The sequence below is a fragment of the Acinonyx jubatus genome, chromosome A2 (genome assembly GCF_027475565.1).
Source record: "Acinonyx jubatus isolate Ajub_Pintada_27869175 chromosome A2, VMU_Ajub_asm_v1.0, whole genome shotgun sequence".
NCBI lineage: Eukaryota > Metazoa > Chordata > Mammalia > Carnivora > Felidae > Acinonyx > Acinonyx jubatus.
Window position 1 is genome coordinate 149,143,451 of NC_069383.1, and position 16,081 is coordinate 149,159,531.

General features: G+C 57.1%; 1 protein-coding gene across 3 annotated transcripts in view; it reads left to right on the forward strand.

Annotated features, from left to right (window-relative positions):
- SCAP (SREBF chaperone) overlaps positions 1-16,081 on the forward strand; it is a 70,146-nt gene that overhangs the window by 52,100 nt on the left and 1,965 nt on the right. For all 3 annotated transcript variants that reach the window (XM_027038576.2, XM_053219512.1, XM_053219513.1), the window contains exons 4-18: positions 4,325-4,482; positions 5,269-5,489; positions 5,668-5,773; positions 6,413-6,585; positions 6,982-7,108; positions 8,656-8,768; positions 9,769-9,863; positions 11,065-11,163; positions 11,311-11,529; positions 12,364-12,740; positions 13,228-13,416; positions 13,504-13,705; positions 13,812-13,927; positions 14,034-14,556; positions 14,652-14,737. In XM_027038576.2, coding sequence (XP_026894377.1) covers positions 4,325-4,482; positions 5,269-5,489; positions 5,668-5,773; positions 6,413-6,585; positions 6,982-7,108; positions 8,656-8,768; positions 9,769-9,863; positions 11,065-11,163; positions 11,311-11,529; positions 12,364-12,740; positions 13,228-13,416; positions 13,504-13,705; positions 13,812-13,927; positions 14,034-14,556; positions 14,652-14,737 — 2,804 coding nt within the window. The remainder of the gene's footprint in view (positions 1-4,324; positions 4,483-5,268; positions 5,490-5,667; positions 5,774-6,412; positions 6,586-6,981; positions 7,109-8,655; positions 8,769-9,768; positions 9,864-11,064; positions 11,164-11,310; positions 11,530-12,363; positions 12,741-13,227; positions 13,417-13,503; positions 13,706-13,811; positions 13,928-14,033; positions 14,557-14,651; positions 14,738-16,081) is intronic.

Consider the following 16,081-nt stretch of genomic DNA (forward strand, 5'->3'; position numbering starts at 1 on the left):
CTGGCAGGCCGCAGAGCTGGTTAGGCTACCAGGGGCAGCATTGCAATGTTTGTGGTGGCTGGCTGAGCCTGGACACAGGAATTCCAAGGAGCCCTGGTCAGGGGCCTCATACTGTCAGTGCTGGTGGCCAGAGACCCCAGGGATCCCTAGGACCTCAGCTCCCCTCCTACACTGCTCATGTTGGGCCTTCCCATCTGTTTCCTGCAGGAACTCTCATGGTTCCCAACCACCCAGGCATGCTGGCTGTTGAGAAACAACAGGATTGAGAATTGGGCAGCCCTGGCTTTAATCCTGGCTCGACTGTCTGTCAGCTGTGTCCTTGGACGCATCCTGTTGTCTCTCTGGGCCTTGGTTTTCTTATCTGGGTCCCATAGCTCTCGGTCTCCCAAGGCTGAACTCAAGGTGGCAGCCAAGGCTGCACTCTTCTCCAAGCCCGGTGTGGGGACACCTGACTTGCAGGCTCTCTCAGCACCCACCTGGCAACAGGCTCCTTGCAGGCTGTTGAGCTGAGGGTCTTCATTCCTCACCGGGTGTTCCTTGTTTCGTGGACCTTCCAGAGCAGCTGACACATGGCTGACTTCATCAGAGTGGTGGTTCCAAAAGAGGGGGGCAGAGGAAGAATCATAGTCCTTTTTCCTTCCAATTTTTATTTTTGTGTGTGGCAAAATACAACATAAAATTTATCATCTAAACCCTTTTTAAGTGTATAGTGCACTGGTATTAAATACATTCATGTTGTGCAACCATCCATCTCTATAACTTTTCGTCTTGTAAAACAGAAACTTTGTACCCATTAATACCCCTGCCACCTGCCATTCTTTCTGTCTGTATAAATTTCACGACTTTAGGTACCTCATATAAGTAGAATTGTACAGTACTGACTGGCTAATTTCACCCAGCATAACGTCCTCAAGAATCATAGTCTTGTGTAACCAAGTCTCAGAAGTGACATGTCATTACTTTTGTTGTAGTCTGTTTGCCAGAAGCAGGTCGCTGGGTGTAGCCCTCTCTCCAGGGGGATTGCCTGTGGGCAGGAGCACCAGGAGGTGGGGGTTACTGGAGCCGTGTTAGAAGACTACCTGCCACAGCCTCCATCTAGTGAGGAGTCCGCCCTCTTTGCCCACAGGCATCTGGATCCACTGGCCCTTATGCTTCCTCCATTGCTCACTTTGGATACCATGTGTTGTGTCTGTTTCCATGTCTGTTTCTCCCTTGAATGTCCAGTAGTGATTATGGTAGGGCCTAGTGCAGTGAGTGGTGGGCCCTGCCCACATCCCGGCTACCCTTTTATTTTAGTGCCTGCCTGCCTGCTTTCCAGCCACCAGTTTCTGCATCTCATACATCAGAGCATCTCTGGTGAAGGCCTGAGGTGCTGGAGGATTCATGCCCCCTGGGAGCAGCACTCAAGCAGTAGCTGCAGGGGTTGGTATGTAATACCTCAGCTCTCTGATCTTTCAGATGGGATGACTCAGCTAAACCCCATTACCGACAGAGGTCACTTGTCCAGGAACACCCTTTGTTGGCTGCTTTCCCTCCCTTGTTCCTGCCTTTACTCCCCTTCCTGTATTTTCTGTACCTTCCAAATACACCACCCAGCTTAGGGTCTGCTACTGGGGATCCCAAACTGAGGTAGTGAATGACAAGAGTTAGGCGCATGCCTATTGAATAAACCACTGTAAGAGAATTTTGATGCCCATAAGAGGGGGTTGCGGGCACATATGTTGGGTGATGAGTTTGCTACGATCGTGATAAATGAGGGGACTCAAGATCTTGGAAGAGTTGGAAAAACTTGGAATAGCTGCTTGAGAAGTTCATTTGGAAGTCAGGGAGGGTGTATCAAGAGGCTGCCAGCAGAAGGAGGCCAAGGCCGGGAAGCAGGGATGTGCAGTAAGAATCACTGGTACATGGTTCTTGTTTGTTGAGGCTGGCCGCCTGAGGCATGCAAACAAAGGAGCTGTGGATTTACCCAGCGCTGGTGGAAGGACAAAGGAGAGAGAGGTCTGGGGTGAAGGAGTTACATGTTCCTGTGAAAATCTGATGAAAGCCTGGATCCTCTCGCCTAAAACTGATGATGATAGTAGTAATATGTACACTTCCAGGCAGAAACTTAAAAATATTTGGGAAGCAGTATGCTCCTAGAACTCCTAGAGCCATCCCTAGAGCCCAGGGAGAGGGCTCTAGTTTCTGAGATGTTCATTAGTACTTCATTGAAATGGTGGTCCGAATGGTCCTGGCTGGGGAGAAGGTGCCTGGGTGGGAAGGAGGCTGGAGAAGAAGCGGAGGGCCCAGGAGCTAGAAGGAGTTTTGCACCCAGAAACTAAGGGCTCAGTTGCACAGGCTCAGTTGCACGGTGGGCCTGAGGGTGGAGGTGGAAGTGGAAGGCAGAAGAGGTGGTATGTCCAGTCACAGCCTTGTGTCCAGTGGGAACAAACCCAGGTCTGGAGGCTTCCTGGTGTCATGCTGTCCCTGGATGATATGCTGTGTCCTTCACAGGGCTTGAGGATGATTGCCCTGGGGATGGCTCTCCTCGTTGAGCTGTTGGTCTCCAGACAGCTCCTCCCCATTCAGGCCTGTGTGAGGACTTGAGTCGATGAGCTGCTATTCAGGTCAGAGCCTGCGGCAGTGAGCTCCATCCAGGTTCCTCTGTGCCTTTAGGCAGCTTCTAGCAGCCTGAGTCCGGTGCAAATGACAAAGCAGGTGCAGCCTTCTGTCCCCAGAGCCTTTGTAAGACATGGCTTCATAAATGTAAACTTCACAAAGCCGTAAGTGGTTGCCTTGAGTTGTTCCTTTGTGTCCAGGGGCCCAGGAGGCCTTAACTTGCCATTCGTGTTCAGCATCCTGACCTTCGCCTGTGTGATAACCTGTAGTCAGGCATCATCGAGGGGCTAAGTGGCCTTTCATCTACTCTCCCACCCTGTGGAGTCCCTGATGGCGGCACAGGTGTGGGGATCGCCCTCTCAGCTCCCTCCAGCCGGCACCACAGTACGTCACGGCCGTGGACGGTGTTCCCTGCCTCCAGTTGGATGACAGTGTAACTCCAGGGCAGCCTTCCAGAGCACTGCGTTCATCTGGTCACCATCTCAGAGGCACTCAGGGGCTTTTCTTTGGCAACAGGTTAGAATCCAGGCAGCTCAGTCAGGCGTCATCATAGCCACCCCTCATCTTAGCTGTGGTTTGTGTTACTACCTGACAGGACTCCTTAGTGCTGTCTAGACCGTCTGTGCTCTCAGTGTCCCTGGCACCCCTGAGGCCCTCACCGTCCCTCTCCTGCCAGTCCTTGCCCACCTCGTGGCTCCACTCACCTTCTCCCTTGGCTGTAATCCTGCCACGGCTAATCCAGTACCTCATTATGGGGGTGCTCCATGACCGCTCCATCACTGGGAGTTCCTGGCTTGCCTGAGACATGTCTGAACACTTTGGTTACTTAGGTGCTTGTTGTTAGCTCTTTCAGGGCAGATGGCAGGTTCTAGTGAAAAAGTGTGTGATGTCCATTGAGGAGACATGGGTTTGAGACCTTGCAGCACCCTGCGGGAGTTATGAAGCCCCAGCTAGTCACCTTGCGTCTCAGAGGACTATCGTGGGGGGTTGATGAAATGATGTGCCACACTGTCTGTTGCTAACATGTCCATTAGTACCTGTCTCTGCACGTGCTATTTGTATACACACGTGTGTCTGTGTGGTGTGAGATGTGTGTGCATCTTGATGCTGCAGGGTGAATGTCAGTCACCCCCCTTTCACAGTGAGGAAACTGAAATCCAGAGGAGTCAAAAATGTTTCCAGGGCCATACACTTGGAGAGCTGGGATTTAAAGTTGGGTCTTTCGGTCTTTAAAAACCACTGACCTGCAAATGGCAGGATCAGTAAGACAGGCTGCACCCTGTTGGGAGCTGATGGTCTACTGTGAATTCGGCAGACGTTTTCCATAGAGGGCTAGATGATGAATGTTTGAGGCTTTGTGGGTTACACGGTCTCTGTTGTGAACACTCACCTCTGCCATTATTGTGGGAAAGCAGTCGTGGACAGGACGGAATGGAGTGGGCCTGGTTGTGTTCCAGTAAAACTTGATTTAGAAAAGCAGGCGCTGGGCTTGATTTAGCCTGTAGCCATAGTCTGCCGACCCCTGATCTATGGGGGAGTGTGTAGGAATGTGGTTCATAAATTGCAAAGAACCCCTTGGAGATGTCTTCACTTTTGAAGGCCCATCCTTTGGGCCCCACAGTGCTTTACCCATAGTAGATGCTCAGTAAATCCTTATTGAGTGTGGGCCCGTTTCTCCCTCATGTGCCAAGCTGACATTTTCACCCCTGCCCTGTTTCTTCTGCAGTACGTGGGTGCCCCGGTGGCTTATATCCAGCAGATATTTGTGAAGTCTTCAGTGTCTCCCTGGCACAAGAACCTCCTGGCAGTAGATGTGTTTCGTTCACCTCTGTCCCGGGCATTCCAGCTGGTGGAAGAGATCCGGAACCACGTGCTGAGAGACAGGTATCCCTGTCAGTGCCCCCAGCCTCCCTGAATCTGTTCCCTACTGAAGGTGGAGGGCATACGGTCCTCGGTGTGATTCCACTGCACCAGCCAGTGCTGTAGAAATTGCACAAGTGAGAGTGGCGGGTGAGCCACTTTCACATTGTGGCCCCATTACCCCTCGACCTACACGGATGGCACACATAGTTTCATCCGCAGGTCTCAGACAGAGTAGGTGTCCACGGGGCTGACCCTGTGATGAGCTGACGGGGAACTGCCTGCCTCGCGCCTCAGATGGCTTATTGCCCAACGGTTATGAGATGTGGATATGGTAGTGGTAGCCGAGCTGAGGAGAAGCACACTTCCCCTGGGGATCGCTTCTGAAGCCCCAGCCCTGGTGGCGCTCCCCAGCCTGTGCTGCCTTCACAGGCTGCTTCACCCGCTCCGCTGGGTTTTAGTTAGCTGAGGGCTTTGACCTGCATTCTGGTGAATGAAATGAAGCCCCTAATTTTCACCCTCGCCTCTTTGCCCACTGAATTGGCTGAGGTGTCTTCATCGGTGGGAGGTTGTGCATGTTCCCAGAACTTACTTAGAGAGGCTTGGGCCCCAAATGTACTTTGGAGGTCAGTCAACCACATGGTTTGGTTGTTGGCCACCTAAAAGAACTTTCTCCTGCTGCCCTAATCCTTAGGCTCTTAGAGATACCAGGCATCTGGGAACCTGATGACAGAGGGTCCCTCTGTAAGTGCAGTGGGACTGCCCTGTGCTCGCAGACACGACAGATGCCTTGTCCTATGTCCTGCACAGTTCCGGGACCAGGGGCCTGGAGGAGGTATGCCTGCAGGTGACCGACCTACTGCCTGGCCTCAGGAAGCTCCGGAACTTACTTCCTGAGCATGGGTGCCTGCTGCTATCCCCTGGGAACTTTTGGCAGAATGACCGGGAACGCTTCCATGCTGATCCTGACATCATCGGGACCATCCACCAGCATGAGCCCAAAACCCTACAGACCTCAGCCACGCTCAAAGGTACCCCAGGGCAGATTCCCTAGGGGCCCGCAAGGGTGCCTGTTGGTCACTATGTCCTTTTTGATGGGTGCTCTGACAGATCAGGGTTACCCTATTTTTTTTAGGGTGTGGGAGGGGTCCTTGGCGGCTCTACGGCAGCTGCCTTTTTCTGTCAGTACCTCCTGGTTTCCATTTGCAGACTTGCTGTTTGGTGTTCCTGGGAAGTACAGCGGGGTGAGCCTCTACACCAGGAAGAGGATGGTCTCCTACACCATTACCCTGGTCTTCCAGCGCTACCATGCCAAGTAAGGCTGTCGGCTCGGGGCTCCTGGCTGGGAATGGTATGAAGCTTTGAGTAGTCCCTGTTCTGGTCTAGGGTGTCCAGAATGCCCCCCTGGGAACTTAGAGTTTTCAGGCCTCCTGTTGAAATGTTTCTCTCTCTTAGATTGAGGGATGCTGTCTTTTCACATTTGAGCGGGGTGACCTGACTCCTGGTTAAGAATAGGGACTAAGGCAGGGCTGGCAAATTTAGTGTCTTGATGCCTCCACTGGGCTTTCTTGAGCCTGTGGCAGGGGTCCCCAGCTGGAGACTAGTGAGCCTCATGTGGCCTCAGGCCTCCCCAGCAAAGTGCTGTAGGCAGCTCCCTAGCAAGGGAGAGAGTGCTTGAGATGCCTCCGGTTGGCTGTCCTGGTGGGTGTTTGGCATTGATAGGTTGGGAAAGGGACGTTGAGGAAGGAGCAGGGCAGGGTGGGGTTGGGGGCTCCTGAGACAACTTGAGAATTCTTCCAAGACCCCTTAGAGACTGCAAGGAAGTTCGGACACCACAGAAAAGCCCCCTCCAACATGGGGAGGAGGGAAGCCCTGATGGGCCTTCCTTTCAGGGATTGCCTTTGCCCCTGGCCCAAGAGGGCCGGTCCATCTATCCCACCTGCTCCATGACCAGGTTCCTGGGCAGCCTGCGGGCCCGTCTGATGCTCCTGCACCCTAGCCCCAACTGCACCCTTCGGGCGGAGAGCCTGGTCCACGTGCACTTCAAGGAGGAGATTGGCATCGCGGAACTCATCCCGCTTGTGACCACCTACATCATCTTGTTTGCTTACATCTACTTCTCTACGCGTAGGTCCAGAGCACAGAGGCTAGGGGCTTCCTCCAAGCTAAACGGGCATTCCAGACCGCCTGCTTCCCTGCCTCTGGAGGTGGCTTGGGGAGAGATGTCAGACACGCCCAGGGCTTCATCCCCCAGCAGAGTCTCAGGGGCTCGGGTGGGTCCATGGCTTTTCTGGCTTCTCAGGAAAAGATCTTTCCTGGGTTAGGGTTCCCAAAAGATACACTCTTCCTCTGAGACTGGGAAGTATGAAGTATACATGGTCATCCTCTTCTTAGGTTAAACCAGGGACCGTCCCTTCCTCAGCTGTCAGGGCACACTCTACTCCTAGGAGCTTTGCACAGAAGGGCCCTGTGAGTCTGGTTCTGGGAGAGATGCAGCCCTGATGTGCCCTCTCTGCCCTCCAGGCAAGATCGACATGGTCAAGTCCAAGTGGGGGCTGGCTCTCGCTGCCGTGGTCACAGTGCTCAGCTCGCTGCTCATGTCTGTGGGGCTCTGCACACTCTTCGGCCTGACACCCACCCTCAATGGCGGGTAGGTCCCTACTAGGCTCCGCTGAGCTTCAGGGAGTACCCTCAGGCTGGAGAGCCCCTGGGCTTGCCGTTACCCTGTATCTTCACGTTGTTATTTTGACATTTAAGAGGTACACTTTTTACCTTTGAGTTACTGGGTTTATATTCATATACGTGTATATGTAGTATATCTATATATACATATATATAGGCATGTGTGTGTACATTCATGTGTGTATATGTGGAACGTGTATTCGTGTATGTGTATACAAGTGTGTATGCGTATGTATACCCTTGTATTGGATGTGTGTGTGTGTATATAGGTGTCTGTGTGTTCACATATTACATATACTCCTGCATTCTACTCCTTGATGGCTTAAGGCACACACGGGTTTTCCCCCTTTTTTTTTTTTTTTTTTTTTTTTTACTATTAAAACATTTAAGTGACTAATAGAATAGGTCATTTCAGAGTAAGTTTTTAAAAGACCATAAGCACAGGGGCACCCAGGCGGCTCAGACAGTTGAGTGAGCGACTCTTGATTTTGGCTCAGGTTGTGATCTCATGGTTTGAACCCTGCATAAGCTCTGCACTGTCAGTGTGGGGCCTGTTTGGGATTCTCTGTCTCCCTCTCTCTTGGTTGTTCCCCTGCTTGCACTAGCATGCACTCTCTGTCTCTCTGTCTCTATCAAAAATAGATGGATAAACGTCATTTAAAAAAAAAAAAAAAAGACACAAGCACACTTGAATTTGCCGCCTTTCCAATATTTGCTTTCTTTTGTCCTTTATCTCCCAGTCGGCTGGAAGCCCTGTCTCCTAGGCCCCGCCCACCTGTCTGTTAGTGGTCACTGACTGGCTGTCCCCTCCCTGGCTTGTCAGGCCAGTTGCAGGAGCAGCAATGTTGTGTTCTCTGTTACTTCCCTTACTCGTAGAACACTTGCTTCCTTTCCTGAACCTGATGCTAACACCCCTCCCCCGTGGCTGGCTGCTGTGCCAGAGCCTCCTCAGAGCCCTCATTTCCATTGCCCCACAGCAGAGGTCCCATGAGGCACACACCTCAGCTGGTGCGCCCTGTTCATCTCCAGTGGTGTGAGCCTGTGGTCCCAGAGAGCTTAGTAGTTTTCTTTAGGACCAGTTCTCCAAACAGTCTCTCCAGAGCCGAGCAGGGCTTGGAGCTCCTCTCGTTCCACTTCCACTTAGTCCCGATGGCTTGGCCTGCAGTGCTGCCGAGGGGTCCCGGCCATGGTCCTTTCCTCTGGCCAGCAGAGTCCTGTGTGGGAGAAGGCTGCTCCGACAGCTGGGGCCTCCTCTGGCCCTCCTTCCGCTGTGCTGCATTGTCAGAGGCAGGGATGCTTGCCGGCCTGAAAGCCGAGAACTGGGTAGGCAGAGGCCCTATGTAGCATAGCGGGGGAGTCTAGGGTTTCTGCTCTGTGCTTCTGGAAGTCACTCAGCTGCCTCTCACTACAGGCTTCAAACCCCACAGCCTTCCTGGGGCCCAAACCTGTTGAGAACCAGCCTGTGTTGGGGGCCCTCCTCAGCACTGTCCTCACCCTCTCCCTCTCTGTCCTCAGAGAGATTTTCCCCTACCTTGTGGTGGTTATTGGGTTAGAGAACGTGTTGGTGCTCACCAAGTCCGTGGTCTCGACCCCAGTGGACCTCGAGGTGAAGCTGCGCATTGCCCAAGGTAACACGGCCGGCTGTGGGGGTGCGCCAGGGCGGGCGGGCGGTCTGTGCTGGGCTTCCTCCTGCGGGGGAGATGGGGAGCCCCAGACGTCACCCTTGCTTTGCCCTCTAGTGTAATCTGGTGTGGGCCACCAGGCCTTGGCAGCTTGTTAGCGTGTGCCCTGAGGAACCAAAGAGTCGCTGGACTTTACCGTGTCCTGGTTCACATGTCAGTAAGAACACAAACTGGACTCTGCTGCGGGACTCGTGTGTTCAGTGGCCCTTTGTCCAGACTGGTACCTGGTGCTTTCTCTCCCTGCCACACTCCACCACACTAGGTCCAGGCTTCTGTGGCTGCTCACTTCAGAGACGCTGTCTCCACAACTGCCAGAAAAGGCCCCGTGGACTCAGTGCCAGGAGCTGGGGATCGGGGTTCTGAGGAAAGTGGGCAGGGAGCCTAGGCCTGAAAGCCTGAAGTGTTGCACTTCCTCCTCCGGACCCCAGGTCTGTGGGAACAAGGCCAAGGGTAGACTGTTTATTCATTCGAGGAACCTTCGTGAGCTCCTGTGAGAGGCCAGGCCCTGCACTAGATGGGGAGCTCTGAGGATGTCAGGGGACATGGTGCCTTTCCCACCAGGGGCTCGCTATGGGGGAAGGGCTGGAGGAAGAACAGCTGGCACTTCCATTGCTCGGGCCTCTGCCACGTGTGGGCAGGCACACTCACACCATGCCCGTGCTGACCGGACAGGACAGTCCGTGGAGGCCGGCTGTGCCAGAGTGGATGGCACTGCTCACCTTGGCACCCTGCCTCTGTGCCCCCCCTCGGCCCCTTCTTCATGGCGACTGTGCAGTGATGGCAGCACCTGGAGCCTGGGCCCCGGCAGCGTCCCGAGCCAGGGGCGCCGTGGTGGAGTCGCCGCCTCAGAAGGCTGGGCGCCCTCCCCGTGCCTCTCCCCTCTGAGGAGCACAAGGTTGTGCGCAGACATGTGCTGGCCCCAAGGCCCTGTTGTTGTCCTCTGCAGGCCTAAGCAGCGAGAGCTGGTCCATCATGAAGAACATGGCCACAGAGCTGGGCATCATCCTCATTGGCTACTTCACCCTGGTGCCCGCCATCCAGGTAAGGCCCCAGGGCCCGCCACTCGGGTGAGCGCAGAAGCAGTTGACCAGTTCCCCAGCTGTGCAGCTCTGTGCAGGGTGCACCCTTCTCAACACAGGCACCCTCACCTGGGAGATGGGACCTCTCTGCTGCCGGGATGGTGGTTCTGTGCACAGTGCTCCTGGCAGCCCTGGTTCAGAGGTTCTCAGCCCAGTTCCAGTCACACCTGTTTCTCTTTTCTCAGGCAGAAACATCGTGGGGTCCCTGAATCTGTGCCCTCCTCTTTCCTAGGCTTAGCCCTGACCCCCATATGTGGCCTCCAGACACATGGCCACCACCCATTGCTCAGAGTGGCTCCTCCTCTTGGCCAAGTGCCTCACTCATCTGTGGGGCTGTGAGCAGGTGGAGGAGGACCTCCACTGGGCCAGAACCTGGACTCGATGACTGTTGCTTGAGGGGTTGACGGAAGGGAGTGATGTCCTCCCTGTCCTTCCCCAACGTTGGTGGGCCTACTGAGTTGTGGGGGTGAGCAGAGAACAGAGGGCTGCAGGCTTTTACCCAGAGGGCATCTGCAGGACATAATGCCATCTTGTGACATAGGAGCGGACTTGGCCACTGTGCCACCATGGGCTAGATCCCTCCTCTGCCCCCCAGATTCGAATGGCAGCTGTGGTGAAGGGCAGGGGAAGAAGGCTGAAATGTGAGCAGAGTTTGGGGAGCAGAGAGACTACCTTTATTCAGTTTCAAGGCAGAAATTAATTCCCTCCTGTCCTCTCGCCCACTTTGGTCCCTTGCAGTCACTGGCCAGGAAGCTTTCTGAGAGTCCTGATGATGGGTCAGCCTGGGCTCCAGGCAGGTGTTGGTCATAGCATTTGAGCAGGGCCAGGAGGTTAGTGGGGGAGGGCTTTTTTGGGGGGCAGGCTGGTGGGGCTCAGAGCTTTCAAGATTGGATCAGGCCCTCTTCTCTCGGGGGATGGAAGATGTAGGGAAAGCTCACACTCTTCAGCCTTCTGTGCATAAAGGTGCATGGGGTCTCTGCTGCCCCCTGGTGGGGCAGTGGGAGCAGCTGGCACTGTCCCTCCTTGGCCACTCCCAGACTCAGAACTTTTTTGCTGTGCTCTGCCTGCCACTGCCTTGCAGATTCTGAGGTGCCTGCAAGCAGGGAGCTGGTTCTCGGGTGCTAGGCCATGATGTCATCGTGTCCCCTCATCTCTGATTCCAGGAGTTCTGTCTCTTTGCTGTTGTGGGCCTGGTGTCAGACTTCTTCCTTCAGATGCTGTTTTTCACCACTGTCCTGTCCATTGACATTCGCCGAATGGAGGTAGGAGTGGGCTGTGCCTTGCCCCACCAGCCTCCCCCTGGCCCTCGCCATGCTCAGGGCTTGGGGTGAGAGCAGTGCGGGCTTTGGTCAGGGGCAGTCCCCCGCCTCCCGTGCAGCCTTGAGCCCTGACTACCGTGCCCCCAACAGCTAGCAGACCTGAACAAGCGGTTGCCCTCTGAGGCCTGCCTGCCCCCAGCAAAGCCAGTGGGGCGGCCGGCACGCTTTGAGCGTCAGCTGGCTGTGCGGCCGTCCACACCCCACACCATCACACTGCAACCGTCGTCCTTCCGAAACCTGCGGCTCCCGAAGAGGCTGCGTGTCATCTACTTCCTGGCCCGCACTCGCCTGGCACAGCGCCTTATCATGGTACCTGCCACCCCTGCCCTGCCCTTCGAGGGCCAGCACTCAGTTCCCTCCAGACTCTTGCACTTTGCCTTCGAGGTGGGGGTGCTCCTTAGGCCATCATGGCCCCATGAAGCCTGACTTTGGGAGGCTGCCCACCGTACCTTCCTGGCCAGACCCTGGTGGCTTCTGAGGTGAAGCCTATCTCTGGGAGAAGCAGCCCCGGGGGCATCAGGTAGAAGAGTCGTCATCTCCCGAGAGGGACCCAGGACAGGAGCCTGGTAGACAGGGCGGAACCACCATGGTTGGAACTACCATGGTTCCCTGAGCAGGGTTTCCCTGCTACATAGTGCGCAGGCATCAGAAAATTCTGGCCCAAATAATTCACTGGCTGGACTGGGGAGCAGCAGAGGAGCAGGGCTGGCCGTTGGCCAGCCGTGGTGCCCCCATGGAGCTACAGTGAGAGGGAGCAGGACTGAGGTCCTCTGAGGATGGGCGCACCCATAAGTGTCTCTGGAACAGGTCAGCCAGCCCGTCCTTCTTGCTGTGCTGACCATGGGAATGGTGGCCACTTTTTGATATGGGGGTTGGGGAAGTTCTGAGGATGCTCTTTGTATTTCTAGGCCAGGAAACCCAAACTGTGACCATGGAAAGGGAACTAGGTCCCTTTAATGGCAGTTGGCCCAGGTGGTAGTGAAAGGACATGACCAGGCAGAAGGGAAGACAGATTGGGGCCTGTGTCCTCTCCCCATCCCCAGACATGAGGTCCCTGTGCTGCTGCTTCCTGGCACGACGGCCAATGCTGCCGGGGCTCGGGGCCACCCAGAGGCCACACTAAGCACCCACTGCCCCCTGTAGGCTGGCACGGTTGTCTGGATCGGCATCCTGGTGTACACGGACCCAGCAGGGCTGCGTACCTACCTTGCCGCGCAGGTGACAGAACAGAGCCCGCTGGGCGAGGGCGCCCTGACTCCCATGCCCGTGCCTAGCGGCGTGCTGCCTGCCAGCCACCCGGACCCTGCCTTCTCCATCTTCCCCGCTGATGCCCCTAAGTTGTCCGAGAACCAGACGTTGCTGGGAGAGCCACCCGAGCCTGGGGGTCCAGCAGAGGGCACCCAGGACAGCCCAGTGCCAGAGGTAACCTGGGGGCCTGAGGATGAGGAACTTTGGAGGAAACTCTCCTTCCGCCACTGGCCTACGCTCTTCAGCTACTACAACATCACCCTGGCCAAGAGGTGAGCTGGGCGGTGCCAGGTGCCACCTCCCCACTCGGTGTCAGCTCACCTGCTCCAGAGGGGGAGACCCACTGGTTTGAATTCTGCGTTTCCTTTCAGAAAAACAGCATAGGGTTGTGAGGTAGGAACTAGGGCTCAAGTCAGCAGCATTGCGCTGTGCTCCAGGGAGTCCCAGGCCGCTGCCAGCCCCTGGGCTGGAATGAGATCGACTCGCGCGGGCCTTCCCCCGCTCTGTGCCACGATGGGTGGTGGGGGCTGCCGGCATTCGGTGGCGGCAGTATGGGTACTGCTGCCTGTACCAGAGCAGGGTTGGGTGCCCTGAGCTGGGCCGGGAGGGACAGGACTCTGTACCGCCCCCACCCACCCAAGACCGTCCCCAGAGGGTGGGCTTGGAGTCCGGCAGGTTGAGCCAGTCCGCCTGGCAAGCGGGGAAGGCCCTTCTGAAGGCACCCCGCCGACCGCGCCCCCTTCCCCCGCCCTCCCCCAGGTACATCAGCCTGCTGCCCGTCATCCCGGTCACGCTGCGCCTCAACCCCAGGGAGGCCCTGGAGGGGCGGCACCCTCAGGACGGCCGCAGCGCTTGGCCCCCGCGGCGGCCCGGGCTGGGTGGGCCCTGGGAGGCCGGTCCCAGGGCGCCGGGGACGGCGCAGGCTCACGGCGACGTCACCCTGTACAAGTAAGGCCCGCGGGGGGGGGGGGTCGGCGGGGGGGGGGTGGTCGGCGGGAGCCGGCGGCGCGCCTAACTACGTTCCCGCCCGCGCAGGGTGGCGGCGCTCGGCCTGGCGGCCGGCATGGTGCTCGTGCTGTTGTTGCTCTGCCTCTACCGCGTGCTCTGCCCGCGCAACTACGGGCAGCCCGGCAGCGGGCCCGGCCGGCGGCGGCGCGGGGAGCTGCCCTGCGACGACTATGGCTACGCGCCGCCCGAGACGGAGATCGTGCCGCTGGTGCTGCGCGGGCACCTCATGGTGAGCGCTGCGGGCCGGGGCCGGGGGCGGGGCCTGGTGAGCGCTGGGGGGCGGGGCCGGGGGCGGGGCCAGGTTGTGCCCATGCCCACGTGCCCCGTCCCCGCAGGACATCGAATGTCTGGCCAGCGACGGCATGCTGCTGGTGAGCTGCTGCTTGGCGGGCCACGTCTGTGTGTGGGACGCGCAGACCGGGGACTGCCTCACGCGCATCCCGCGCCCGGGGTAGGTGCCCGGCCCCACCCGTGCCCCACCCTCCTCCCACACTCCCTGCCCGTCACCCCTTTCCGTCCTCACTCTGTCATCCCGGCCCCCCCCTCCCCCCCGACAGGCAGCGCCGCGACAGTGGCGTTGGCAGCGCGTTGGAGGCTCAGGAGAGCTGGGAACGGCTGTCCGACAGCGGGAAGGGGGGCCCGGAGGAGCCGGGGGACAGCCCTCCTCTGCGGCACCGCCCCCGGGGCCCTCCGCCGCCCGCCCTCTTCGGGGACCAGCCAGACCTCACCTGCCTGATCGACACCAACTTCTCGGCGCAGCCTAGGCTCTTGGAACCCGCGCAGCCCGAACCCCGGCACCGGGCCGGCTGCAGCCGTGCTCGTGACGGCCCGGGCTATGATTTCAGCCGCCTGGTGCAGCGCGTGTACCAGGAGGATGGCTTGGCGCCGGGGCCCGCGCCAGCCCTGCGCCCGCCCTCCCCTGGGCCCGGGCCGCCCCTGACCCCTGAGGAGGACGGGGTCTGTCCTCCTGAGAAGGGCTCCCCGTCCCTGGCCTGGGCTCCCAGCGCAGACGGCTCCATCTGGAGCTTGGAGCTGCAGGGCAGCCTTATCGTGGTGGGGCGGAGCAGCGGCCGCCTGGAGGTGGGCAGGGACCCCGGGAGTGGGCAGAGGGCAGTCCCCACGCGGCTTTGAGGGCCTCCCCGGCCCACAGGTGCTCACCGCCTCTGGGCCTGCAGGTGTGGGACGCCATCGAGGGCATGCTGTGCTGCAGCAGTGAGGAGGTGTCCTCAGGTATCACTGCCCTCGTCTTCCTAGACAAGAGGTGAGAGCACTGGGCTGCTTGCCCTGTCCTTAGATGTTCCCTTCCCGGTACTCAGCCCCACATCTGTGAACAGGGGGTAAACCACACAGTGGGAGGTGACCACTAAAGCCCTCAGAATAGGCCCTTGACCACTGTGACAGCATGCAAGAGGGAAACCACAGAGTTTTCTTTCCCCCATTAGCCTATCACTGCTGACCTGATCCGGTCTTGGCTGCATTTTCAGTGGCAGAAAAATGCTTTTTCAGCAGAATTTTTGTGTGAAAACTTCCCTTCCTGGGTGGTGCTGGACACCTCCCTCGCCTCCTTCCTTGGCATGCCTGTTGGCTGTGGGTGCTCCCTGGACTCCACCTGCTCACACTGCCTGCGGGCCCGGCCACCAGAGCTTTTGCTCCCTGTTCTGGGCTGATAAACCCAGGTCTCGCTGCGACCAGATGCCTCCTCAGCACTTCACCTGTCCGTCCGTGCTGGCCCTGCCCTCCGGGGTCCCTGATATCTAAGCTAGAGCCTTTTTCTTCTCGGGGCCAGGGTACCCATTGCCCTTAGCGCTCAGGTTCTGGTGGCTGCTGTTGTTATTTTTGCCCCGTTAGGCTGTGCTTGCAAAGGCCATGGCTGATACCCTCCCCTCCAGCCTGGCCAAGTTCTTTGGGTCCCTTCACACTTGTAAATTCTTCCCCGCTGTTTGTTTCATCAGGTTTAGGGAAGGCCCCCAGGTCTTGGCCGAGCCCTCTGACACAATACTTTTGCAGGCTTTGGCTCAGGCCCTTCAAAGTCAGGGCTTGTAGGCCTTTTGCTGGAGTAAGATTTACTTTTTTTTTTTACTTTTTTTTTTTTTAAGTTTATTTTTGAGAGCGACAGAGACCCAGAGCTCGAGCAGGGGAGGGGCAGAGAGAGAGGGAGACAGAATCTGAAGGAGGCTCCAGACTCTGAGCTGTCAGCATGGGGCTCAGACGCTCAACCAAGTGAGCCACCCCTATTTTGTTTTTTAAAAATTTTTAATATTTATTTTTGAGAGACAGCAAATAGGGGAGGGGCAGAGGGAGAGGCTGACAGAGAACCCGATGAAGGAGCTCCAACCCACAAACCAGGAGATCATGCATGACCTGAGCCAAAGTCATGCTCAACCAACTGAGCAAGATTTTTTTTTTAATGTTTTTATTTTTGAGACAGAGCATGAGCAGGGGAGGGGCAGAGAGATGGGGAGACACAGAATCTGAAGCAGGCTCCAGGCTCTGAGCTGTCAGCACAGAGCTCGATGCGGGGCTTGAACTCACTAGCTGTGAGATCGTGACCTGAGCTGAAGTCGGACGCTCAACCAACTAAGATTTTAAACTCCATTCACTTTGA